Source organism: Tricharina praecox (assembly GCF_024521635.1).
Source record: "Tricharina praecox strain CBS 144465 chromosome Unknown BZA05scaffold_28, whole genome shotgun sequence".
NCBI classification, from domain to species: domain Eukaryota; kingdom Fungi; phylum Ascomycota; class Pezizomycetes; order Pezizales; family Pyronemataceae; genus Tricharina; species Tricharina praecox.
The window spans coordinates 341,943-368,206 of NW_026250430.1; the positions used below are offsets into that span (position 1 = coordinate 341,943).

General features: G+C 55.7%; 6 protein-coding genes across 6 annotated transcripts; all 6 read right to left on the bottom strand.

The window, feature by feature from the left end:
- Window positions 1–1,133: 1,133 nt before the first annotated feature.
- BZA05DRAFT_448113 (uncharacterized protein) lies at window positions 1,134–2,826 on the bottom strand (the record flags this gene model as incomplete). Its single annotated transcript, XM_051487222.1, has 7 exons — window positions 1,134–1,794; window positions 1,863–1,942; window positions 2,006–2,066; window positions 2,126–2,215; window positions 2,301–2,364; window positions 2,427–2,533; window positions 2,588–2,826. The coding sequence occupies 7 exons, from the start codon at window positions 2,824–2,826 to the stop codon at window positions 1,134–1,136; spliced, it is 1,302 nt and encodes a 433-aa protein (XP_051336235.1).
- Window positions 2,827–6,286: 3,460 nt separating this feature from the next.
- On the bottom strand, window positions 6,287–7,733 carry BZA05DRAFT_408950 (uncharacterized protein). The gene is made up of 5 exons (XM_051484756.1): window positions 7,292–7,733; window positions 6,882–7,232; window positions 6,759–6,812; window positions 6,390–6,700; window positions 6,287–6,328 (listed from the first exon to the last, which is right to left on the bottom strand). The coding sequence occupies exons 1-5, from the start codon at window positions 7,381–7,383 to the stop codon at window positions 6,309–6,311; spliced, it is 828 nt and encodes a 275-aa protein (XP_051336236.1). The 5' UTR covers window positions 7,384–7,733; the 3' UTR covers window positions 6,287–6,308.
- Window positions 7,734–10,694: 2,961 nt separating this feature from the next.
- On the bottom strand, window positions 10,695–12,567 carry BZA05DRAFT_438742 (uncharacterized protein). The gene is made up of 3 exons (XM_051486507.1): window positions 11,638–12,567; window positions 11,252–11,586; window positions 10,695–11,191 (listed from the first exon to the last, which is right to left on the bottom strand). Exons 1-3 carry the CDS (start codon window positions 12,318–12,320, stop codon window positions 11,070–11,072), a joined length of 1,140 nt encoding a protein of 379 aa, XP_051336237.1. The 5' UTR covers window positions 12,321–12,567; the 3' UTR covers window positions 10,695–11,069.
- Window positions 12,568–17,775: 5,208 nt separating this feature from the next.
- BZA05DRAFT_378393 (uncharacterized protein) lies at window positions 17,776–20,641 on the bottom strand (the record flags this gene model as incomplete). The annotated part of the gene is made up of 6 exons (XM_051481856.1): window positions 17,776–18,354; window positions 18,482–19,383; window positions 19,505–19,526; window positions 19,653–19,845; window positions 19,995–20,008; window positions 20,180–20,641. The coding sequence occupies 6 exons, from the start codon at window positions 20,639–20,641 to the stop codon at window positions 18,190–18,192; spliced, it is 1,758 nt and encodes a 585-aa protein (XP_051336238.1). The 3' UTR covers window positions 17,776–18,189.
- A 1,716-nt stretch (window positions 20,642–22,357) lies between these two features.
- BZA05DRAFT_421587 (uncharacterized protein) lies at window positions 22,358–24,524 on the bottom strand (the record flags this gene model as incomplete). The annotated part of the gene is made up of 8 exons (XM_051485726.1): window positions 22,358–22,501; window positions 22,597–22,625; window positions 22,755–22,783; window positions 23,103–23,374; window positions 23,549–23,605; window positions 23,943–23,986; window positions 24,056–24,383; window positions 24,510–24,524. The coding sequence occupies 8 exons, from the start codon at window positions 24,522–24,524 to the stop codon at window positions 22,358–22,360; spliced, it is 918 nt and encodes a 305-aa protein (XP_051336239.1).
- A 689-nt stretch (window positions 24,525–25,213) lies between these two features.
- Window positions 25,214–25,624, bottom strand: BZA05DRAFT_448119 (uncharacterized protein; the record flags this gene model as incomplete). Its single annotated transcript, XM_051487223.1, has 1 exon — window positions 25,214–25,624. The coding sequence occupies one exon, from the start codon at window positions 25,622–25,624 to the stop codon at window positions 25,214–25,216; it is 411 nt and encodes a 136-aa protein (XP_051336240.1).
- Between the last annotated feature and the right edge of the window lie 640 nt (window positions 25,625–26,264).

Consider the following 26,264-nt stretch of genomic DNA (forward strand, 5'->3'; position numbering starts at 1 on the left):
GCAGTGATCCGGGTTCGCGTTGTCGACGACCACGGCGGGCGCGGTGAAGGCCACCGCAGCGAGGGAGATGAGTAGTGAGACGGAGACGGAGACTTACATTGCTTGCGATAGTTGCGGCGAGAGGGTTGGCGCGACAACGCGGCTTTATATCCATCTAAGAGACGGGCTGTTTGTCCGCGCCGTGATGTTGGTTGCTGCTGGGGCGGGTGGGGGGTGCCACAGACCCTTTTCGAATACGGGAAACCCTGGATATATCATAGTTACCGAGGTCGCGTCCGTGCCCGACCAGCCAGCTGTCGCTGTGGCTCGGAATTGCGGGGTGCAGGGTGTTTGCATCCGCTGATCACTCTATATCACAGCAAAAGAATCATCACCGCTGGCGTGTGCATCACTTTATACCTCTCGTATCGGAAGAATCATCAACACTTGCGAACATGCTGACACGGTGAGAAGTATTAGGATCGCACACCGCACAAAGGGCCTGAAGACGATTAACCTCTACCTCCTCTTTCACCTTGTGTATTCTACTTCTCTCGACCCGCCCTTTTCGGCCTGGACTCTGAAGCGGCATTGGCGAAAGAGCCCTCGCAAAACTGGGGCTGTCAACTCGGCCGAAACACTGCGACCGCGGACCCCCGCAATGTTTCCTGCACCCTCCCCCATCCCAAAGTAATGGAGTCCGGCAATCGGATCTGCCTGTCACGGATAGCCACTGGCGGATGGCGGCACCACAGACTGTCCACCCCCTCCTTCCACTTGAGATACCTACCTACGTGACACATCGAACCGATGCCTTGATTTCCGAAACAAAGTGTCGGGTGAAGTGACTCGGGATCTCTCGCCGTCCTACGCAACTTCCTTGAGTCTGGAGGACCTCTGCATATTGGTAGCACGGGCCACGTATACGCCTTATGCCCAGCGATACGAATGAAATGAATTGTTTGTGTACGGTGCCAATAATTACAGCTAAACTAAGTACGTAGAATACAAATAGTTCGTATCACCACCACCGCCGCCACCACTACCACCACCACCATTACCATGGCCACCACTGCCACCACCGAACGTCGCCCTTTGTACATACCCCCCCCAGTTGCAAAGGTGAGAAAGTAAGAAAGCGATCCGACATCATCTTATACAGCCTTGCTGCCCGCGCCGGGGAACTTCTCCAGCATCTCCCCGTTCCAGTTCTGTATACCGGGACACTTCGGATTGAACAGGGGGAGCAGAGTCGTAGTCAGCAATTTGAGAGCCACATTCAAGAGAGCGCCGAGGAGGCCACCCTGCAGCAGATCGGGCACGACAGCGAGCAGCGTGCGGAAGATGAAGCAGACGAGCATGTCGGGGTCGAGGAGATCGAACGAGTTATAGATACCGCCGGTGATGCCGCCCAGGTCGACACCGGCGAAGGAGTTGACCGTGCCCATGTTCCCGCCGACCTTGAGAATCGCCGGGTTGTAGGCGGCCATGCGCACGAGATCCACCGCGAACCGCGCGTTGCCGTACTCGCTGACGACGCCGCCCGCTGCCCGTCGGTGCCAGTTGTGCGGGATCCGCTCGTGCCCCCGCGTGTGCGTCAGCGTCCCCGTGCTCGTGTCTTCGTGCACCGCGAAGAAGGACTGAAGGATCTCTTTCGTCACCCGCCCGTTCGGCCACTGCGCCGAGTGGTTGCCCATCATCCCCGGGACGAAGCAGTGGCCGGCGTTGCTGACGAGCAGTCCGCTGACGGGGCCGAAGAAGAAGTAGGGGTTGGTGGAGATGGAGTCCTGGAGCGTGTAGTTGCGGTGGATATTCCTGCATAGGTAGGTTGGGTTAGGTTGGACGCGAAAAACGAAGCTGGAAGGTGCGTGGAAACTACATACATCACGTCCAGAGTCCAGTTCGGAACCGCCGCGTTGGCCTGGAGGGACAACAGCTTCTTGAATTTCGGAAGCTGGACGGACTGCACACGTGAGTGAGCAACAACTCGAAGCGCCATCGTATATAAACAAGCGGAGAGACTCACGTTTACGTCTCCATTGAATAGATAAGAGTCACCATGCGTGACGCTCGCGTCGGTTTCATATCTGGTGTCAGGTTAGCCATCATGATCGATCGATCGCAGCGCACACACAAAAAAGCCTACTTGTTATGAGATCCACTCAGACCTTTTCCCGTGCCAAGGAGTCCAAGAAGAGTTCCACCGGTCGGCCCACCGATGCTCCACGATAGCGTCCTGGAGACCGATAAGTACATACATCATACCGCGCTTGATATGGCCCCGATATCGGTTGAATGGGATAGAATGGTTCGCTACGTACAGAATATTGCCCGACAGCAAGGTGGCGTATAGGCTCAGCGGCAGCGAAAGATCGATGCCAATACCTGCTCGGATACCATCTCAGCGTCTCACTCGAGGTCGAATGGGGGCGGCAATCAATCCCTACCGAAGATTTCATTCGTGACCGTTGCCGCAGAAAGCAAGCCGACGACTCCATTGCGCGGCAGATAGCCATGATTGGCGAGCGAGTTTAGCGCGGGACACGGACCCCGTCTTTGGCCGTGTTTAGCATCCGGCCTCAACATTCCACCTTCGGGGAGGGCTCACTTGTCATTCGGTCCGGGAGCTTTCCAAGCATGAGCGCCGGTAACTTCGATCCTTCTGTACGTGCCGGCGTCGCCAGCAGTTGTATTGTTGTCGTCTTGCCGTCTCCGCAGCCAGGAGCGGAACGAGCTCTCGCTCCGGAGCGCAGGCGCGCGGCTCAGGAAATTGGGGAGGCAGACGGTGGACTCGGGGAAGATCCCGAGCACGCTTAGAAATAACAGGAATGTTGCGACGCTCCTCATCCCTTCTTCCCCTCTGCTGCGCCTGGGGGAGATGCAATATGATATAGGGTGATGTCGATTCAGCGTACGACTGTGTGTATGTATGTGTGTGCAGTGGAAGGTGGAGGGACGGGGGAGAGGGTTCTAGACGTCCTCAAGCTTCGATAGATATTGAGTTGCTCCGTCGATGGGGAATATTTCGAGACGCGGCCTGGTTGTTAGGACTGGCTGACTGCGAGTATTGCAGGTGGCAGGGCAAAGGTATTGTTTGTTTCTGCGATTCGAATATCTACCTAGGTATGCTAGAATCCTACGGGAACAATTGGCCCTTTATGAGTTCGACCGAGGACGTGATACTAACCAACCAACCAACTATCACGGTCACATTGGCGGGCGGGCAACCGCTTGAACCTTGAGGCTTGCTCATCGAGATCAGAAGAAACCCGACGAACCCAATGATCGATCCCGCAAGCACCACCGCACGGCTACAGATGCCAATCCGTCTCGAATGGAGCATCGTGATTACCTCTGTATCCCTGAGCGTCGTAATGACGACGAAACGATGACAGCCTTGAAATATCGGTGTTGCCAGAAGATCATCAAGGTGGGTGCGCGGGGCGTGGCGGGGCTGCCGAACCCGAATATCAATATGCCAAATAGTATGTAGAAACAGGGACACCGCTGACTTCATCATCATCCAGGTGCAAGGTACGTAGGCCTACAAAGCGGCCGTCGGACCCACAGTCTCGGTAAACGACCCGGCACTCTGTTTTTTATTATTTACGTTTACTCCCGAGTTCTCTGCCTAATGCCGTTGAGTGGAAAGTGTTGCAGATCGGTGTCCAACGTCCACCTAGACTACATAGCCTCTAGGTAGTCCGACTGTCCGACTGTCTGTCCGACTGTCTGTCCGAGCCCACAAGTCACAGCAACAACATCCTGATCCCACGTTGCACACCGCCGGTTGCGCCGATGTACACGAAACCATGTGAGGGGGGAGAGGGGTACGTAGGAATCTACGAAATGGGGAAAACGGCCCCGATACGGGGAACGGGGCGCAACCGTGGATGGGAAAGCTGACGACTCTGATGATTATTATGATATGGATTTGTGGGGGAAGGGGGTGAGGAGGGGGCAGCTGTTGACGAGCGGAATCCAGAAAGATGAATCTGATCGAGATCCCGAATGATTGCAATTCGCCTCCTAGATCGCGATCGATTTCGTTTCGCATGCAGCGGGCCAGCCCAGCCGAGTGACGAGTCACCCCAAAATAGGTCAGTGGTCACAGTGTGGAGAATCTGGAGATGCATAGCGTACAGCTGAGAATCGAGATATATAAGTATTCCCCGGCGTGTGGCTTCACCATGTCTCAAGGTGCGCATCTTACTACCTACCTAGGTAGATGGGATAGGGCTCGCTGAACCGGGCCGCCCGCTCACATGATGAGGGTTTCTAATCGTCGTGGCGAAGAAGGCAAAGTATGTATGCACCTACATAGATGATAGTTAACAGCATTCACATGGGCCATGACACGTCAGTCGCCTTCCGCTCCGTCACCTTCCGTGCAAGTACTCCTCATCCTCAACCCCCTCGAGTAACAATTCCTGGACCGTAGTAACGTCAGCAACCGCAACGCCGAGGCCGTTGGACTCACACGATACGATACGATACGATACGAGATAATCTCACATAATCACCCTGGACTCCTGGAGCGTGGGGGATATCGAGTGGGCTATATGTAGTCTTAGCTGGCGGGTGCGGAGGAGAAGTGCTGCTCTCAATCCCGCTGATTTTTCTTTGCCTACCGACAGTCCGCGGTCTGCATCGTGGCACGGTGGACTACGGTAGAAGTCTGCGACGCGGAAAATAGCTCCAGCTGGTTCCCAGCGGGACGTCGGTTTGGAGGTGGGGGGGTGGTGGAGACGGAAGGAAGGACGGAGGAGAGCGCGGGGGAGGGCGCCCACCGCACATCATATCCAGTACCTAAAGGAAGGAATTTAGGTAGGAATGTACATCACAGCGTATCATCAGTCCCCCCCCCCCCCCCATGGGCCAGCACTGCAACGGTAATTACCGGCGAGGCAGCACCACTTCCCTTCCTCCCGTACCAGCGCCCGCACAGTTCACAGTTCACACGTTCATCTTCATCTTCACCTTCACCGCGAGCGCGACTCACTTCCGGGGTATACCATATATGTCAGGTAGGTGAGTATGTATGTTATGAGGTACATACATGCCCAAAGTACCGTAGTTCCCGCATCCCCATCCGCCCTGCTACATAATCCGCGAACCCGCGAACCCGCGAACCAGCGAACCTGCGAACCTGCGAACCTGCGAACCTGCGAACCTGCGAACCTGTGATCCGCGCATGGTACAAGTCGCAAGCACACCTCCGGTAGTAGTTACGGTACGGTACGGCTGCACGCCGCCTCCGGGGTAATCATAAACCGAGCGAGCGCGGGCGGGCTGACGTCTGCCGTTCCCCCCATATGTACCCAGCTACCAGTGCCCATGTTCATCTCTATGCCTATGCCTCGCAGTGCCCATGCATATCTCCATGCCCATGCAAATCTCCATGCCCATGCCCATGCCAATCCCTATGCATATGCCCATGCCCATCCCCACACTATCACTTCCAACTAGGTAGCCGCAAAATTAATCCACCGACCCCGCCGGAAAGAAGGATATCCAGAGTCCGAGTCCAGACTCGAACTGAACGGACTCAAACGGAATGGGAACGGACTCAAACGGAACAGGAAGAGGAAAGGGCAAAAACCGAAAATAAAAGACAAGAAAATAAACGAAACAAAAAGCACGGTGTGTGTGTTCGTGATCGACGCCCACCAGCTATCCAGCCGTTGCCAGGCCACTGTAACCGAGCTGCCAAATTCAAACGTTCCGCACATCCGTTTCCTGGGGTACCTTACTACCTACATAAGTGCCCAAGTACTGAACAAGTAGGTAACAGTGCGCCTTGCAGCAGGCAGGCGCCTGCAGGCTGCAGCCCTGCCGACCGACCGGCCGGCAAGTGGTTTCGACTCCCGAGTCTCGGTTGGACAACGACATCGAGAAAGTCTATATGGGGATTTAATATGGGAATTCGAGGATGCGGGGTATCTTTGCCTGCTTGCCTCATTGCTTGATTGCTTGATTGCTTGCCTCATTGCTTGCTTGCCTCATTGCTTGGTTGCAGATGATCTCGTCTGGCGGCTTGCCTAGAAAGCTTGCACCTGCACCTGCACCTAGGTACATACCTCATACATACCTGCGGTTCCCGGATTGCGCGAGCTACATGAATAGAGCTACATGATGGAGCGGTGCCCTTGCGAGGGTGCAGCTGCATCCCTCTCCCGAATGGGGAGTTGGTCCCTGATCGATGAGATTCTGCGATTTGGGGTTTGGCACTGGGCCGCACAGTCGCAGCTTCACAGCTTTACAGCTTCACAGCGGCTCACGCGGACTTTGTGCGAGTGATATATTATGCTTATCATATTTCCAGCTAGTTAATGGCAAGTATGACCACCTGTTTGCGATCGCATCAGCATCCTTATCCAAAACCCTCCATGCATACTGGGTTCACGTACCATCAACGACATAATCCGCGCCGGTGACATAACTGCTCGCCTGGCTGGCCAGAAATACATAGACCCCCTTAAGTTCCCAGACCTTGCAGAACCTTCCGGCAGGGCAGTCCTTGAGCCAGTTCCCGACCTGGTCCGGATACTTCTCGATCATGATGTCGTTCATCTCCGTGTCGATATAGCCGGGCGACACCGCGTTTACCTGGATGTTGTACTCGGCCCATTCCACAGCCAGCGCACGCGTCAGGTGGCATACCGCCGCCTTGGACGCGCTGTAGATCGACTCCCGTTGCGGTCGCAGGATCATGTGCCCGCTGGGGGGTATTAGAAAGGGGAGCGGGGAGGAGGGAGGAAAGGCGCGGGGCGGCTCACTTAATCGATGCGGTGAAGATTATCTTCCCCGGTGTTCCGTTCGCTCTCATGACCCTATATCCCATTTCCATCAGCCAGGCATCCTCCCATCCCCACCCCCTCGCCCACCCCATCTAGACATACCTCGCCGCCGCCTGCGCAGTATACAGCGCGCCGAAGTAATTAACAGCGGTAACCTTCTGCGCCTCCTCAGGCGCCATATCGAGGGCCTTCGCGTCCGAATACAACCCCGCATTGACAACGACCACATCCAGCCTTCCAAACTCGGCAGCAACACGGTTCGTCGTGGTCTCGATCGCGACCGGATCCGACACGTCGCACGCGTACACGGCGACTTCGGTGCTCGGCCATGCTGCACGTAGCTCGTCGGCTCGCGCCTCGGCGATGGAGGAGGTTTTGGACGAGGAGTGGATGATGGCCAGGCCGGCTGCGCCGGCCTCTGCGTAGCCTTGCGCGATTGCGTAACCGATGCCGCTGGGGGGGAGGGGGTTAGCGAGTACACGCAGAGGGGAGGGAGGGAGGGGAGGATGTACCGGTTCCCGCCAGTGATTAGGCAGACTTTGCCCTGCAGCGAGAACATGGCCGATAATGGCGTGGACTCGGTGGGTGCGGTGTGGAGGGACATCGTGTGGTGAGATCTTTCGGCTGGGATGGGAATGGATTGGTTTGGAGTTTGTGGCGTTGGTCCGTTTGCTTTCGTGCTCGGGGATGGGGATGCGGATGAGGATGGGGAGGAGGTGGAGCAGGTCGGGGAGGAGGAAGAGGGAGCAATGCAGTGATATGTCTTTCTTTAGTCTTATCTAAGTTTACTATGACAGTCGTGTGGTCACGTGCGTCCGTTTTGGAATGTACGAACGTATGCAGGCAGGCAGGCAAGAAGATGAGGAGAAGAGGAGGAGGGGGAGGTGGATGAGCTGTGTGGTGGGGGGGCAAGCAATCAACAAAAGTTGCAGCTCGAGCTCGAGCTCGAGTAACTGTCCGCAGGCGTGACAGTGACAGGCCTGACAGTTCTGCCAGTCCAGCTAGTCCAGCCAGCCCTGCAGCTTCGGCCGTCCTGACCGCAATCCGTGGCCGGCCACGCCACGCCGCCCCGACACCCCGACACGATATACATGCATGGGTGTGAGCGTGGGAGTGTTCAGACGTTCGTCTGATCTGAAGGTCGCATCAACGATGACGCTCATGCGCTTGCCCTGTCAGTACGTTTTAGTCAGTAGTCTGTAAGGCGTCGCCGGCCAGCCAGCCAGCCAGCCAGACTTTTGCAAACGCTTTGGTTGGTTCGCCCGCGCTATTCCTCGCCATTCCGCGCTATTCCGGGCGGTGGTGGGGTGGAGGGGTGGGAGTACACACTCCACTCACCATGATAGTCTACGCATGACGATGCTGCACCGACCGCACATATGATAGTACATACAGACGGACATACAGGACGATGCATAGCATAGCAGTGCAGGATCAGTGCAGTGATCAGTGATAGGATCGACGCTTCGACAGCTTCGAACGCTTCGAAGCTGTCACTTTGACACGCTACTATACAGGCTACAGGCTATGTATGACAGGCTACCTACATACAGGCTAGTTAGTGACATACAGCTCTCGTGGCCTGGGAGACAAAAAGGCAAAAAGACAAAAGACAAAACGTCGCCGTCAGCTTCCAGGATACATAGGACAGGATAGGACAGGGCGGGCAAGGAAGGGCAAGGAAGGGCAAGGGCAAGGGCATGGGCATGGGCAAGGTTCTCCACCTCCACCTCACGTCTCGGTTGCAGCGGCTGCTCACTTCACAGCTCACAGCTCACTGCTGACTGCTGACTGCTCACCGATCGCCGCTCAAAGCACAAAACTTCACCGAGCACCGACCGCCGCTCAAATCACCACAGCTTCACCGAGCACCACCGAAGCGGATCTCGGTTGAGTCCATCCGTTTTCCTCTCTCCCCTTCGCCAGTTCGTCTCGCCTCGCCTCGCCTCGCCCCTGCCTGCGCACCCACCACCCACCAATTGCTGCAAACGCCGAATCTTTGTCGATGCAGGGATTTTTCTTTTTTTCTTTTTCCTTTTTCTTTTTTGGACTTGCTTTTTCCACCGTTCATCCCTGGTGAACTTTCTTTCCTTTTCTGACGTCGCCATGCAGTACACTGCAGCGTATCTTATCGAGCCCACGCACGCAACGCACGCACACAAAAGCCTAAAAAAAAACTGGTGGGAAGGTGGGGTATAGGATCGCTGCTATAGGGATTACTGCTGGTGCTGGTGGGTGCTGGTGCGGTGGGTGGTGGTGGGTGGTGGGGCTGACTGCGAGTTCGGATGGAAGGCAAGTCAGCGGCGAGTTACTACTAATCCTACCAGTAGTCCAGTCAGTAGAGTAGAATAGTGGTAGTGGGGCGAATCGAATCGATTGCACGCGACGACGATGCTGCAATAGTTACTGCATGGCGCGCGGGGTGTACGAGAGTACGAGACTCGAGAGTGTCGTCGTGAATGGATCGGCCGAGGCTTCCGTGCTAGCTAGCTAGCTAGCTGACTACTACTCTACGATACATACGTGGTTGGCACGCGTAGAGTACTGTACTGTAGCTATATACGTGCGCCTCGGATCAGCTCTTGCCGTTCGAACTTCGGAGGGTGGCTGCCGGAGGTGGACGGTGGTGGTGATCGTGGGAGGCGGAGGTAGGGGGAGGAGTGCTCACTATTCAATGCTCACTGCTGTAGGTTGTAGGTTGTAGGTTGTAGGTTGGAGTGCGGTCTGCGGTCTGCGGTCTGTGGTGTGCGGTGTGCGGTGTGCCCGCGCCGCTGAGTCGCTGTCTGTGAGCTGTCTGTAGAGTAGAAAGTTACATACCGCACTCTACGATCGATGCGTGTAGAGTAGGGTGGCGCGCAGCAAGGCTCGCGGCGTGGTGCGGAGTCGGCGGCGAGAGGGAGGCGTGCCGCGTGCAATCGGACTGTCGAGTGACGACTCCAGAGTCTCGAGTCTCGAGCGGCCTCCTGCGCAGTGCGCGTAGTTCGGTAGCTGGAGTGATTACTTGTCACATACTGTGGAGGCTCGGTGGCCGGAGCGATCACTCATCATACCGTAGTAGGCTATAGCTACAGACGGCGAAGGAGCGCGGCTACATTGCAGCCCCGCCCAGTGCCCACTACCCAGTGCCCAATGCTTCGGTTCGTGCCCACTGCTTTCCGCCCGTCTCCATCTCCGTCGCCCCCGCCCTCGCCCGCCCGTCCTCGTAACTCACCTATACCTCCACTCGTACCGCTATGCGCGCAACACGACGAGCGACGAGCGGCTGCCACGCAACACAGCCCATGGTCCGCAGACCGCGCAACAACCTCACCCACCCATCCAAAGCCCGAAACCCAAATCCCAAACTCCGAAGGCTGACAGACAGTGACACGCCTCCATGCTGGCCCTGCTGGCTGGGTGGCCATGGATCTGTGGCAAACCTAGTATATAGCAGCCAGCAGCTGCATAGAGCAAGGATGCGTGTACGAGTATCTTGGAGAGCGATTGTTGTCGGTCGATGCACGCATGGGCATGGGCGTGGGCATGGGTGAGGATCAACAGAAAGAAAAGGAAAAGAGAAAAAAGCAAAGGGTAGATCATTTGGGGGGTGTGGGGTGGAGTATCGACAACAAGAGAGACAGAGAGAGTGTGTGTGTGTATGTGTGAGAGAGAGTGGGAGAGAGAGTGGCAGGGCAGAGGGATGTTGCGATCGGGGTGTTGCGATCGGGATTCGGGGTTCGGGATTCGGGATAGTCGGAGCACGGAAATCGGCTTCTTTGTTGGCGGAGGGCCTCGAAGATTGAATGCGGGGCTTCATTGCCGAGCTCATATGTAGCCTGTAGTCGCCCCGCTCGGCGGCGGCAATTCTCAGCCGCCGTCACAGCAAGCAAAAAATCGACTTCAAGTAGTAAAATCAGATTCAACTGTGTACAACGAGCACCTCTCGGCCCCTCACCGGCCACCGCCAGTCGTACCGTCCCGTACCCGACCCGTACCAAACAAAAGAAAGAAAAGCAAAAGCAAAAGCAAATCGCACCAAATCGCACCAAATCGCAATCCACAAAAGACCGGCCATAGATATCGAACACGAGCACAAGCACAAACACAAACACAAATCCATCCCAAGGTTACAAAAACGAAAGAGAGAAAGAAGAGGAAACAGCCACAGAAACAGAAACAGAAACAGAAGGAAACCTAGAGTCACAGAAAAAAGAAAGAAGAAAAGAAAAGAAAGCAAAACAAACGCCTTTATCCCGAGAGCGACGACATCATGTACAGGCAGGAAGGGGGCCTCTTCGAGCCGAGGCTTAGTTACTCCTGGCTCTCGGGCTCCTCAATGTCGCCGACGCAGATGGGCTTCTCGCACATGCTGGCGAGGCGGAACATATGTCGCTCCTTCTCGTAGACGCCATCGTAGTCGACAGTGGCGGTATCTGGATTTTGCATCAGCTTTCTATCCCCTACTCCTTCCTCTAGCGGGAATGAAAACTCACGGCAAGTGCTCCTATTATCGAACATGACGACGGTCCTTGGCTTCCACTGGAGACGGACCTGGAAGTCGTGGCCGCGCGAGATGTGGTCCATGAGGTACTTGAGCAGCCACTCGGTCTCGCTCTGCTTCCAGCCCTGGATGCCGGTGATCCACTCGTCGTTGACGAACAGCGACTTCTCGCCCGTCACCGGATGCACCCGCACGATCGGGTGCAGCGACTTGACCGGGTCCTTGCGGCACAGTCCGCCGTTGTTGCGCGCGAAGTCGCAGATCCGCTGCGATGAGTGTGTTGCCTTCAGGCCGTCGAGCATCTCGCGGAAGCCGGGGGAGAGGCGTCTAGACGGGGTGTTAGTGAAAAGTAAAGGTAATGGGGAGGGGGGAATGTACTTGTAAGCCTCGGTCATGCTAGCAACGACGGTATCGCCTCCGACCTCTGGGCACTGCAGCATGCACAGGAGGACGTAACCCGGAGGCTGGCGCTCGTAGGAGACGTCGTGGTGCCAGATGTTCGCGGTCGACTTCTGCTCGAAGAAGCGCTCAATCTCGGCCTGGTTGCCGTCGCGGTAGATGATGTGGAACCCGGGGTAGCCGGGGATGGCGCCGGTGACGGGCTGGTAGTGGCGCTTGCCGAAGTAGTCGCTGAAGTTCTGCTGCGCCTCGGGGCCGATGTCGGCAAAGTCCTGGTCGCGGAGGACCACCACCTTGCGCTCGCTGATGAGCAGCGCGAGCTCGTCGCGCTGCTGCGATGTGAGCGTGGAGAGCTGTACGCCTTGCAGCTCAGTGCCCATCTTGGGCGAGATGTCGGTTGCCGTCACCGAGGGTGTCAGAAGCGCCCGCTTCTTGGGGTCCGCCCGCAGCGCGGGGTCGTCGTATGTGAACGGCTGGATCGGTGGGAAGGACACTTCCTCCCATGCCGGAAGGTACTCCGGGTATGGCGTTGCCGGCTGCTTGGTAAAGTTGCCCGACTTCTTGTAGGGGACGTTGATGTCGTAGACTTCTCCATCGTCACTGGCTACCGAGGAGGCGGAGGACGAGAGGGGAGGGGACGGGGGAGACACATGGGGAGCCATTGTGAATTGTGGAAGAGGATTGGACTGTGATCGAGGGATTAGGATTGGGATTGGGATTGGGGGATTGAGGTCTGGTCTGGATACTGCAGGCTGTATTCGCTGATGTTGAAGATGTTGATGTTGATGGGGTGAGATAGTAGCTTCCAACCAGGAGGAGATGGTGGGTATAAATACTCGAATCTCGAGCTGAGCTTTGGGGGAGCCATGTACTATACAATACAAACAGCGTAGTGGGTGGGGTGGTAGGGATTTGGGATTGGGGAGTCTGGCCCGCCTCGGAAGCCCGCAACCGCAAACACGATAGAGTACTCTACTCTACTCTACTGTACTCTGTCGCAGCGAGAGAGACATCGCGCGTGCCTAGTTAGTTAGTAGTGGGTATAGTTGTCGTCATTGACATGTACCTCGTCTGCTGGCGAACTTCGCAACCGCTTCTGCTGAACCGGGGGTGGGTTGTGCGTGGCCAGGGCTCTCTGCTCGGTCTTGCAAACCACCCACCTTACCACCACGCGCTGCAGGCAAAGGCATTAATGCTGCAGCATCAGCTCCTGCGCCTGCGATTGGGCATAAAATCGGACCCGACGCCTTGGTTCCGGTAGGTTGCCATCAAGGGAAGGAAGGAAAATATTTACTTAGTACAGTAAGTACCGTACTTGGTACTCACCACACAGCCAGGAGAGAAAGGGAAAAAAAAGGAAGAAAAAAAAGGAAAAGTCCCGCCCCAGCTACTGCAATCCGGTCAGTTCTACAGCAGCAAGGCCAGCTGTTGGAGGGTGGAGTGAAACACAAGGTGAGAGGCAGCTTCACGCACGGACGAACCACTACTACATCCTACCACTAACCACTACTACATCCTACCACTAACCACTACTACTACTGCTACTAACTACTACTGACAGCTCCACCGTTCGTCCAGTCAGGAACAAGTATGTACGTACATACATGGGCACCGCGATAAGTATCAATGTTTCTATTGCTGCCCGCGTTTCGTCTGGGAGTGAGACTGAGTGGGGGAAAAGCGGGGCATCGTGAGATGAAAGCCTGAAAGGTCGACACGGCACATATCCTATCCTATCCTCCTTACACATACACACGCATAGGTACGGTAGGTATCCTATCATCCCCACACCCACCCACACATCCACAACGAATCGACACCGGCACCGAAACGACACATACGCAATCAATCCCCACACGGAGTCCGATCCGCGGCGGCAACAATGATCTTGATATGCGAGCCTGCACGCCGCACGCAGCAACGTCAGACAGCCGGGTGTTGGATACGAGAGGAAACAAAAACAGCCGCGCTGGGTATCAATTGGCTGGCCCGAGAGCTAGTTTTCCACTGCTACTACCAAGAGTTCTCACATTCTCACAAACTCACATACTTTGCCTTAGCTACCCAGTTTGAGCAGTCCGGTGAGCGCTGCATACCGACCGACCGACTGAGCTCTACATCCGTGCCTAGCTAGAGTAGAGTAGAGTAGAGTTCGACCCACGGCACATGAATCCATCCATCCATCCATCATCGCAAGGCTTTAGATTTGCGGTGTAGAGTACATGTACGCCCGAGTGGAAGCAGTAGGTAGGTACTGGGTAGGTACTAGGCGTGTAGGTAGATCTTTGTCGATTGCACCGTACTCCCGAACCAGAGACAGAGGCAAGAACAGCAGCTACATACCTGAATGCCTACGGAACCTACGGAGTTAACCACACACCGGTAGGGAATGGCGATCCGATTCCGATTACACCGACCGCAAGACCGAGGTCGAGTCGAGGCGAGGCGGCAGTGTCGAGATAGTAGTTAGTTGGCAGAGTCAAGACTCAAGACAGCAATTGGGCGGGGCGGGGCGGGGGAAACGAGGTAGAGTAACAATTGCTTATTGTTTCGGATCTACGTTTCGAGCATTCGCCTTATGGATAGGATTATTAGATAGACGCGAAGCAGCTCGCCGGGCGGATCCATGCTAGCTACTAATTAGTAGCATAGCTGGGGCTTCTTTCTCCCCTCGATCCACGCTAGCTACTCCCCTCCCTGAGTCCCCTCCCCCCACGTCCGTGGGTATCCATCCAGGAACATCACCAATGCCGGTTCAGCTATTGTACTAACCAGTACGAGACAACCAACTATGGCGTATGAAACTTCTGCGTCGCCGTCGGAGGAGGAGGCACGACGACAGCCAGAGAGGCAGACAGGCGCCGCCCCAGTGCCGCAGTGCGTGCCCCACGTCCCAGGCAGGAGCGGACGAACGAGCGAACGGACGAACACGACACCAACGCCTAACTAGAGTCTATGTAGGATTCGTGTCGTGTCGTCCGTCCCCGCCTCCGTAGAGTACCTCCCTCCCCACCTTAGCTACCGTACTCTACGTCTCAGTCAAGTCAAGTCAAGTCAAGTCCAAGTCCCCTCAACTCCGGTCCGGCCACTGGCCAGTTGTTTGCTCGCGAGAGGCCGAGAAAAAAACTAAAAAACCAAAAAAGAAAAGAAAAGAAAAGAAAAAAAGCGCGCATCCGTAACCGGAAAGGCGCGCGCGCGCGGGCTGGCTGGCTGGCTGGCTGGCAAACAAACGTCAGTGACGAAGAGGAAGATCAAGCGCGATCCCCCCGCTCCATCCCCGGAACGTACGGACGGAGGCGGGGACAGTGGGAGTGACAGCTCGCTCTGCCTCCGACGTCCCCGTGCAGTCCAGTGCAGTCCAGTCCAGTGCACGATGAATATTTTTGTGCTGTTGTTGCGGTCGTCGTTTAGTTTTTTCGTCTCTAGGGCTGCGGCGGTGATTGGCGGGAGAGAGAGCGTCGGAGACTCGGAGTCGCTTGCTGCTGGCCAAACACATTGACTTCGAGTTTCGAGTTACGTTTCCCCGCCAGTTCGGTGGCAGCCCGCACGCAGCCCGCAGCCCAGAAATCTCTTACCACTGACTTCCCACGCGCGCGCGCATACGAGAAAGAAAAGGAATATGAAAAAAAGCAGTACACAGAGTACGGTCCCCGGATGCTTCGTGCGTGCGTGCGTGCGTCGTGTGTGCGTGCCATCTCATCCCAATCCCACGTAGAGACCACGCTGTTGATGTTGCTGTTGCTATTGCTGGTGGTATTGCTGTCGCTATTGCTGTTGCTATTGCTGGTGATATTGCTGTTGCTATTGCTGTTGCTTTTACTGTCGTTTTTGGCTCGGTCGGTCGTGGTTACCCCAAACCTAAACCCAAACCCAAGTCCCAAAGACCGAACGGAAACGAAAAGAGAAAAAGAGAACACCCACCACTTGACTTCACTGAATCTCACTCGCCAGCCCAGCCCAGTAGCAGCGGCCGCACGCATTGGCATTGGCATTGGCATTGACGATTGATGATTGATCGGCTCTCTTGCCAACTTCCGGCGTGTAAGTATGCAAGTCACTGTAAGTAGCTATATGTAGCTGTACATAGCTCTCTCTGTCTTGTCTTTTCATCCCCCCCCCCCCCCCCCCCCCCACACACACACCCACAAGGCAAATCATGATTGCACTTGCATGCGTTCAGTTCGCCGCAAGTTAACGACAGAGTCGTCGGAGTGTGATCCCGCTGTGCTGTGCCCTGCTGTGCTGTATTATGGAGTGCTGTGGAGCTCGAGCTCGGTCAGCTCGATCCGGGAAGTCCACACCGGTGGACATGTGTGTGCGGTGTGCGGGGGGAGGGGGGGGAGGTACTCTGCGTAGGGTTCAGGTACTCTACTCTAGGAGGTATTGCTGGATGTTGATGTCGCACCTGACGTCTGTCTCGTCTCAATTCCCTCCGTTCTCCATTCAGAATACCAGGTACCTAGAGTAGGTAGGGCAGGTAGAGTAGGCACGAAAGCAATCCCGATACCGGTGGTAGAGTACGTAGCGCGGCCGAGAGAACTCAGAAAGAGAGAGAGAGAGAAGTTCTCCAGCGATCGTAAGCAAAGCAAAGGCGGGCAGTATGCAGGCAGGCAGGTTAGCCCGGCGCTAAAAGGACTTGCCTGATTGTTCACTAGGTATCTACCCCGATATCATATGTAGGCTCTGGAGGGCTTCCAGGCTTCGAGGCTTCAACGCAGGCATTGCCGGTCGGCGGTGATCCACTGCTGGGGAGTGCGGCTGCACATCAATCTGTCCCCGACGACAGACAGACATCTACACACGTACGGACACAGATTGCACAGCTTCCACACATGTCTGTACTCTACATACATCTTACCGGTACTGTACTCTACTCTACTCTAGAGTACCGCAACCGTATGATGTATCCGACAGCGGCTGTAACCAGTATCTGGAGTATCTACACCGCAGTACCATCGGCGCTGCACGACGCGACGCGACATTGTGGGCACAGGCTCAGTCGAGCTCAGGGCACGTCCATGCATACATGCATACATGCATACCAGTACACATGCTTCGGCCCCAAGCTTTGTCTGGCAGGCCAGAGGCAAACGACAAACGGCGGAGTTGGAGACGCTCAGGGGTGGGGAGTAGGGGTTAGCTATGCGATCTGCTAGGCACTACTTGGCCACCTTATCGCACTGCGCTGCAGTGCATTGGCGTTCCGTGTATGTATGATGCATGTACTGATGTACTGATGTATGTATCGGTAATCATGAGCGACACTATCGCTTCGATCACGGCCCCGGCATGTAGTACGTTTGAATGTATGGATGTATGTAGCATACATGCTCACCGCCGCCGCTGCGGACATATCATTATGTAGGCGGGTATGATGGATAGATGTGTCGATACCCACATTCATGCGATCTGCAGCCAGCGATCATGCAGCGATCCCCTTTACCGTCCGGCGTCCGGCGCGGAGCGGCGCAATGGCGCACGAGTAAGTGAGTGAGAGAGTCGCCGGTGGGTGCGTGGGTGCGGGACAGCAAAGAGCCGACGAACGAACGGACCGTCCCCGCGCTTCCGAGGATTGCATGAACTCACAACGAAGTACTTAGACGCAAGCAGAGCTCACCGCATACCATAACCGACGACGACGACGACGACGACAGCGACGGCACAAAGCGAAGCGAGACAGAGCAAACAAACATCGACCGACGACAGCTCCTCCCCTAGGCCAGCCGCAGACAAGACAAGACAAGACAAGACAAGACAAGACAAGACAAGACAAGACAAGACATTGATCATTGACCGAGCATTGATGCCGTGCGATGCGATACCCAAGTAAGTCGAGGCTGGCCGGCTGGGTGGCTTGCCTGCTTGCTTGCTGCAAGCCCGCCCGCCACCACCGCCACCACCGCCACCACCACGCGGGTGTTCGTCCGTTGTTCCTTTGCATTTGCCTTTGCCTTTGCCTTTGCCTTATGAAGTATGTATGTACCGTATGCGCATAATCTGGGTGGGTATGCAAACAGCACTGCACCACACCGCACTGCATTGTTGCGAATGTGAGTCGACTTTGACTTGACTTGCCGTGCCTAGAACCTGCCCCTCCCCTCCCCTCCCCCCCTCCCCCCCGCACCTCTACATACATCAAGTACATGAACTACCACCTCCCGCACAGAGGTACTCTAGTTGCTCTACTCTACGATATGTACTGCTTGGCACCCGGCGCGGCAAACGCTCGCCGAAAGCTTAACCTGCCTTGTTTCTTTCTCCCCTTCGTAGTAGTTGAATTGCCAGTTGGATCGTATCGTACCACATCTACTAAAAACTAACTTGGGTATTCAATGGGATTCCAACTCGCGCTGTATGGATCTGATCTAACTAGCCGGCTCGGGGGAGGATGGAAACATCCTGAAATAAAGCGGGAAAGAAAAAGAAAATGGAAAAAGAAACAGAACCGGAAAAAAGAAAAAGAACCGGGAAAAAAAAGGAAAAAACCCCCCTCAACGGGTAGCCCCGCGACACCACTCTCACTGGACTCGACTATTTTGCGCACACCTTCCCGTCGGTAACGGTCCAGTCGTCACTGCCGACGCAGTTCCCGCAATACAGCAGTCCGGTGGGATCCACCTTATTTTTGATTTGCAGCAGCCGGTCGATGCTGCTTCCGAAGAAGGCCTGGTACTTGTTTTCCTCGTGCAGGTCGCACTATCCGTCCAGGCACCGCCGCCGGTCAGTATATATCACCTATCACCTGCGCATGTTTCTCCCAAGCCAGACTCCGACGATCTGCCCAAGAGGGCGGATGGACGGATGGACGGAGGGAGAGACGTACCTCGTTAATGTAAGCTCCGGAGCCGGGACTGAGCTTCCGCAGACCGGAGGTTCTCTTGGCGAGGGCGAGGCGCTGCGCCTCGACGGCGGCGGGCTCGGCGCCGCTGCTCGTGGTCTCCAGCACGATCATGTGGGAGATCGCGTTCCTCCAGGCGGCATTCAGGGCGACGCTCAGGTTTGCGTTGCGCGCCACCTTGCCGCCCGCGACTAGGTGGCCGAGCAGCTGGGTCGCGCCGTTTGCTGCCGTCCTGAACGCCGCGAGGAAGGCGGCGGGGTCGTCGCTCATCGCCGATGCCGGAAGCAGGCGCGACGACATCAGGAAGCCGCCACCGGTAGACACCACCGCGGTGCCGTTATCCGCTGCGTACCCAGCAACCAGAGAGGCGTACGAGGTGGCCGAGACCGTGAGCGTAGATGTCAGCAAGCCAGTGCTGTTGGCGCTGGCGGAGATGGCCTGGAGCTTGGCCATCAGCGGGGCGAATGCTGCCCTGGTCTGCTCCGGCGTGACGTCAAAGTGGTAGATGGTGAAGCTGAAGGACTTGATGCTGGGGGTGGTGTAGTAGTAGCCCATGACGCCCGCCTCCGAAAGCTGGCCCAGAGCTTCGTTGACAGCTCCAATGCCGCTCCACCATGTGTCCGCCACCCCAGAAAGATCCGTCGTCGACAGCAACAGCGATCCAACGACTATCTTCTCCGGAATGGGATACGTCTTGATGGTGACGCTGGTCACCACCGCAAACGTTCCGCCGCCACCACCACGGAGTGCCCAGAACAGATCCGGATTGGTACATTCGTTGATGGTGATAATCTTTCCGTCCAGACCCACCGCCTCGAACTCCAGAACCTGGTCTGCGGCCATCCCGTAATGGGCGCCCCACGGTGAATGTCCACCGCCCTGAATATCTGCCGAAGGGACGAAAAAAAAGAAACTAATTAGCCAACAGATACTCCTCACTCGCATCCCAAAAGCCGAAAGGGGATTGCAAGAGCAGATTTGGGTTTTTCATCGATAAGGATAACGTACAACCACCCACGGAGCCGACAGACTGGAAACATATCATTGGCGCGAATTAGCCTCTCTTTCTCTCTCCACATTCATTTAAATCCTTCATCCGACTCGCTGCCTCGCCGCCTGGTCGAGAGGGCGCTCAAGCACGATAGAGTGAACTTACCGCACTTGCACCGCCGACAACCAACCTTCCAGCGGCGAGAGCTTCTGAGTAGGTGTCCTTCCATTGGTTCCCGCCCGTGATCTTGCCGGCATATTGCGCCTTCGACCCGGGACAGGACGTCTTGAAGTCGGAGAAGAATTCGCTCCCTTTCCATTCGTGCAGCCAGATGCTTAGGCTGCCCCGCGCGATGCTCCTGTACGAACACACCGTCACATTTATCTTAACTTATCTGCTCCCCACGTAGACTACTATGGAGCCAGCTGGGAATTGATTGCAAACGGGAAGCTGGTTCGCTGCTACTGCTGCTGCTGCGCGTATGCAGGAATGGGGGGAAGAACATACCTCCCAATGAAGTCCTGTGAGCCGCGATGGTTAGCATCAAATGATTGCGGGGTGATCGTAGAGTGATCACTGAGGACTCGGGTGATGCGGGGGTGGGGGGAAGCCCGGGAAAAAAAAGCAAGCAAAAAACACACACACGCGCAACTCGGGGGTGCGGCCGTGGCGCTTAAAGCAGAGCAACTTACATGGCCGGTATTCTTAATATTAAGTCTTAAATTCCTCTTCTTTGCAAACCTGACGACCGCGGCGATATCCCTCCTATTCTTTGCTTGGAGCACATACTCAGGATAGTAGCCCTGTGTGCACGGCGCGCCTACCGCCACCGCCGGAGGATTGCACGTGTTGTTTGTGTATGTCGTCGCGCGCACAAGCCCCGGATCCGCCTGCACCAGCGCCTGCGTCACCCACTTGCTGCGCACGGAAGCGCACCCCGCGGCGTCGTACTGAGAGCTGGTGGAGGAGCATACGCTCCCCAAAGGTACGTACGCAAAGAGGTTGCCGCCCACGGTCCGGTTCAGTGTGCGCCAGTCGGCTAAGGAGGGCCAGCCGGCGTCGCCAGGGTACGTCTTGCAGTGGGATGGGCTGGGCGAAGAGGCCCCAGGGCGCGCCAGCAGGAGGAGCGTCGTGGTGAGGAGACTGAGTATCATGGTTGCTACTTGTTACTTGCTGGCGGGCTGGCTGGCTGGCTTCGGTGCGGTTGTGAATACTGGTTCCCGACAGCTCGAAAGCGCACAAGACTCTCGCAGTATTATACCAAGTTACCAAGTTACCAACGATAGGTATAGTGGATCATCCACGGTTGAGGGACTGACTGACTGTCGCTGACCTTGCCACATACCGTAGGCACCGTAGGCTGTGGATCCTCCTCAGCCTGTTGTAGGCATGATAAGCCTGGCCACCACCGCCACCGACAAGCGCTATATACCTTCCCTTCCTTCCTTCCTTGCTGGCCATAAACGAATGTCGAAGGTGGATACTCAGACGAGGAAATTGCATGTTAATGCGAAAGGAAGCCTTGTAGGCTACCTAGTATGTAGGTCCTAAATAGACGCGGAGCGGTCCGCCGTCCGCTAAGTATGTCGGCAGAGTACGATCCACAACCGTTGCTCCGACTCCCGTCTTGTCTATCCACCATATCTACCCACCTGATCTACCAATCTATCTATCGGCTTCGGCTCTGCCAGCTACCTGCTAACTGCCCATAGGTAAGTTCGCCTCTCTTAAGGGGCACTCAATCTGCCGCGCTGACAGTGGACAGTGCCCACCCCCAGTGCCCACCAGCCACCAGCCACCAGCCATCTTGTTGTGCCTGTGCCTGTGCCGCGTACCTGCGTGTGTATATCATTATCATATCTGGAGGATTTATTTACCCGAACCGGGTATCTACAATCTAGAATCCACCAACGACCCACGTTTTATTTACTATTACTACCATGTAACCAGTTGAGCCTCAAACCCCGACCCCCGACCCCCGACCCAGACGAAACCTACTATTAGTTACGCGGACGCGGCCCCTCTGATTGATTAATTTCATAACCGCAGCCTCCACTCCGTAACCGGCGGGGATAGTTACCGCCGAAGTTTTTTTCCGAGGCGAGCTTGTCGCTCACTCGCTCGCTTCACTGCGCTGAGGTCGCACGGAATGTATATGGGCCGATACCGGACTAACGAAGGTAGGAAGTCGGTAGGTACTAGGTAGGTAGGTTATAGGTTGTCGAAAGTTGAGGAGTCTACTGGGTATATCTTGATCGATCCGAGTCTCCGAGAGAGATAGATGGAGAGAGACATGTATAGGGGGGAGAGAGAGAGGCCTAGATGAAAAGAACATCAATACAGCCTTTCTGCTCTCCTCTAGATACTCTACCTAGACTATGGCGAACTGTAGCTACCGTATGTACCAACCTGCTGCTCCCTGCCCGTCCTGTAGATACTAGACTGTAGTACAGCCTATAGGGCCCGGGTGGGGATCCAATTCCGAGTTTTTCTGGGTCTTCATTGATCATTGATCATTGCGGGTCCGATTCTGATCCCGATTCCAAGAGAGAGAGGGGGTGGGAGAGAACATCGATTTATCGCCGCATACGGCCCGTCTTAATTACGGCGACCTTCCTGCCATCTGATCCGACTCCGCGTGAAAAGATCCGGCTGCGAGTGATGACCCATGTGCAGTGCCAATAGGTACTCTATTCTAAGGGCTGGGGCGGGTGCGCTCCCACAGTCGGACAGCCTGCCCGCCGTCAGTAGTCACTCATGTAATCAATCGCCACACGTATTTTTAGTTCCCCAGTCCCAGTGTCTCACAGCCAATCTCTCCTATCCTTCGCTTACACCAGCCCCTGTGGAACCAGACAGCCGCGCCCGCCTCAGGCCGCCCACTGCCCAGTGGCCAGCTTCCGGATGTTCGGCTCGTGATATTGCCTGCCCCAGCTTGTGTATGGTATGGTACGGATGCTGTACATGCGGTTATGGCGCTTTGGCTGTTTGTCGGCAATGGTGGCTCGCAAAGACTACATAAGATGTATGTAGGTTAGGTAGGTACTCTATGATCTGACTAGCTAACTTCCTAACCTGGAGGCTGGAGATCTTTACCTACTGCACCTACACGTGTGGCCTGTGGCCACTGGCCAGTAACTACCGTACGGCGTTCATGGTGGGGATTTTTGTGGAAGGCTCGAACTCGCCGTTGCGATACTGCAGTACATACTTCAGAAGGAAGAGCCTTAAACGGATACGGAAACGGAAATGGAAATGGAAACTGACAGGTTTGCACGGCGTCGGAGTTGCAAGTTCTGGTAATCGTGCGTATGTAAAGGTTGGTCTGTAGTGTGCAGTGTACCTACCGAAGTAACCCTAAAGGAACACTCGAGGGCGAGGGATACGGTAGTAGCCGCTCTCGGGCCGGCGCGGGGTGCTGCATGCTGTGGCGGACACTGAGCGGTCACTCGCCCGCGCCACACCACTGGCACAATATATCACTCGGCTTAGAATACCGAGCGATCACTCGGAGTCGGCGGCGGCAGCGGCGACGGGAATTCGAGAGCCCTCCGCTGCCTCTTTCCCTCCCTTCCTTCCTTCCTCCCTCTTATCTTCCTTTACCACTCAACTAACCCGACACCGCACAGCCACAGCATAATGGGATGTCCACTATCCTGTCCATCCACCAGTCGCAAGACCACCACCTCCAACTCCACCACGACCACCACGACCACCGACCGCTTCGTCACTGGAATCAGCGCAGAGCCAAAAGCGCTCAGGCCTGCCACTGGGAACAACATCACTGTCACCACGAACATCACCGTTGCTGTCGCCAGCGTCGCCGTCGAGCCGCCCGCCGGTAGGAACGTCAACAAGCCAGCCCGCGAGACCGTGGTGCCTAATAACTGGGGGAAGGGGTTCGCCAGGTACAATCTGAGAGGCTAAAGAGGGAGAGGTGGAGGATGATTAATGGGAGAGTGGGAAGATGTTAACAACGGAGGAATGAAAATGGAGTCGACAGTTGGCGCTGCGGAGATCTCTTTGGTTTTATGTGTTCGAGGCGTGGACGAGGTACCTACATCGGTACATATTCCCGTGATATTATTTGCGATGTAGGTCCATGATATTTGGAACTCCTGGCAGTAAACAAAGTACACACACTCATCATCTCTCGATACCACACCTCTGCACTCCAGAATCACACATACGGGTTTCCAACCAGGGAAAGCAACATAACTAGGGAAAGCAACAAAATTAGGGAAAGCAACAAACTAGGGAAAGCAACAAAACCGCAAGCTTGAAACCAAACCATCCACAGATACCCCCATCAGTCCCAGTCCCTGATATCAGGCATCGGCTTCGCCCTCCAGTTTTCCTCGTATTCCTTATCGGTACCTCTATGGCAGCAAGTCGGGAAAAAAGCCTGTCTGTCGCATTAGCCCCGGTCTCGCCAGCCACAAGAGTGATACATACCATCATCGCCGCCAGATTCCCATCATCAGTTCTCACATAACCACCTTTCACCTTACTATCAGCCAAGTTCTCCCTCCAGCCCGCACCTCCAGCCCACACTCATAGGTACATACCATGAATCTTTCCCACCGCGTCCTGATGTTTCTTCCGGATGGTGCACCTCCAGAGCACCTCGCCGAGCATACTCTTGCACAGCTTCGAGTCGATCCAGGTTCCGCGGTGGCGCGCCACGAAGCTGACCTGGATGTGCGTGGCGTAGCCCTTCGTCGGCAGCGGGACGCTGATCACCAACGTGCCGCCCTTGGCCACCCATCGCGGATGCCCAGAGTACCCAAACAGGGCGCCGCATCCAAGATTGATCGATCCCTCCATCCCAGTGGTCCACCCCCATGACGCCGTGTGCTTGTAGTTGTTCGTGTGGCAGCTGAGGGAGTTCCAGCGCTTTGTGAGGGGAGGAGCGGGAGCATCGGGGAGAGGATTAGCCACTGTGGGGCATGCGAGGAGGAAAGTGGTGAGAAACTGGGCTGCTGTTAGTTGATATCGTTGGGTAGATGGAGTGCTTCCCACCTTGAGGAGAAGCATTGCTTCGGAATGTAGTCGCTGTAGACCTATGGCGTTCGGTATCGATACGTCTAGCTATCGCCCAACAGGTTGCAAGTTGCGAACCCACGCATTTATAGAAGCCTCGAGAGCGTACGCCTCCCACTCTCACGCGCCCATTACATCCGACAGGATGCATAACCTGCGGTCGCCGAATGACGTCGAGCGTAGACGGGAAGCCGCTTGGAATTTGCCGCGTTCGGTGATACATACTAGCCGGGCGACACAACAATGGTTTGACGTTTCAAGAGAGAGAGAGAGAGAGAGATGCATAATGCACCGCCACTGCTGCTGCAGCCCGTCCATCAGCTCGAGTTTGTTTTTGGTTTTTTGGTTTAAACCCTGTCAGCTGGAGTGCCAAACAGGGAAATTCCGAAAAGCCTGAAAATCCACGCCCACGACGGAGTCCGGACCGAAACAACGGTGCACTTGCACTCGTACCAAGGGCAAGAGTTTTTTTTTTTTGCAATGGATCACCGGAGTCGTTAGTAGTTAGTAGTTAGTAGTTGTGTACGCAACACGAAGCGGTGCAAGCCCGCAGCTCGTGCTGAATACAGCAGAGTGAGTATGTACCTATACCCCCTGTCTCACCTGCGGAAGTTACACATGCTCATCGCTGAAGATGAGGAGGTTGTTACGATGATTGAGCTTCTCAAGGTCAGGAATTGAACTTAAAACCGCGCTAGCCTATACGCCATATCAGCCTGGTGCTGATGATGGCCGCCGTTCATCCCAGGTTGGGCCCTGCGAGCGGCGGAGGGGTCGGCATTGGCGGCTGCCATCCTCACGGGCGGAGCCGGGCGAGGTTCCCCGTTCGGCTGATGACTGCCTTTCATCACGAGTTGGGACCCGTGAGCGGCAAAGGGGTCGTCAGTGGCGGCAAAGGGGTCGTCAGTGGCGGCTGCCACTCCCGCAGGTAGAGCCAGGCGAGATTCGCTGTCCGGCTGAGGCCTCATGTTTGCCTGGGCAAAGGTAAGAAGGTTCACCATCTCGGCAAGGCTCAACGGCCGGTTATGCTTCTGGAGGAACGTGTCATAGAAAAGGACCGCCCCTTCGAGACGAGCTACCTCCTGTCGGTGCATCTCGGTGGCTTCTTTTACAAGGCGTAACTGGTCGACGTGGGTGCATCACATGCGTTTGAGGGTCCACATCTACGCAGGCTGGTTAGCTTGTCACTCTAAGATCGGTGGGGCCGCCGATATCACCTCTACGTCGCGCTCTTAATTCATTATCCGGACTTCGAGGAACCAGCCGGTCACCTGCACATAGAGATCCCAGGACACGTTGTTCATAAGCCTGAGCTGATTTGGGGGCGGGAGGTACTCGCTTATGTTGGGGGTCGCTCGTTGGGTTCGTTTCTGGTGATTGAGAGGCTTCGGGGCAGAGCGGCGGGTGTTGTCGGTTTCCTGTATAAAAAAAAGTTGACAATGAAGAGCAGATATTGGCATATTAGTTTTGCGGGGGCCTTGTTATTAAACGAGGGAGTTCGAAACTTTGGTTGCCTTTCAAGGTTTTGGAACTCCGCGTCTATCTTAACTTTCACGACTATGAGGAGTTCAGCTTAAGTGTATGCGGCTGGCGCTATCTGTATCGGAATTCGGGGAACGTCGTATTTGAGTTTTCTTTCACCTCTTAGGTCGAGGCCCAGTTCCGCAGCCAGTACAAAGTCAAGGCACGTCACTAACCATTATAGTGTTTTATCGCCTCGCAATCAGTTATCTG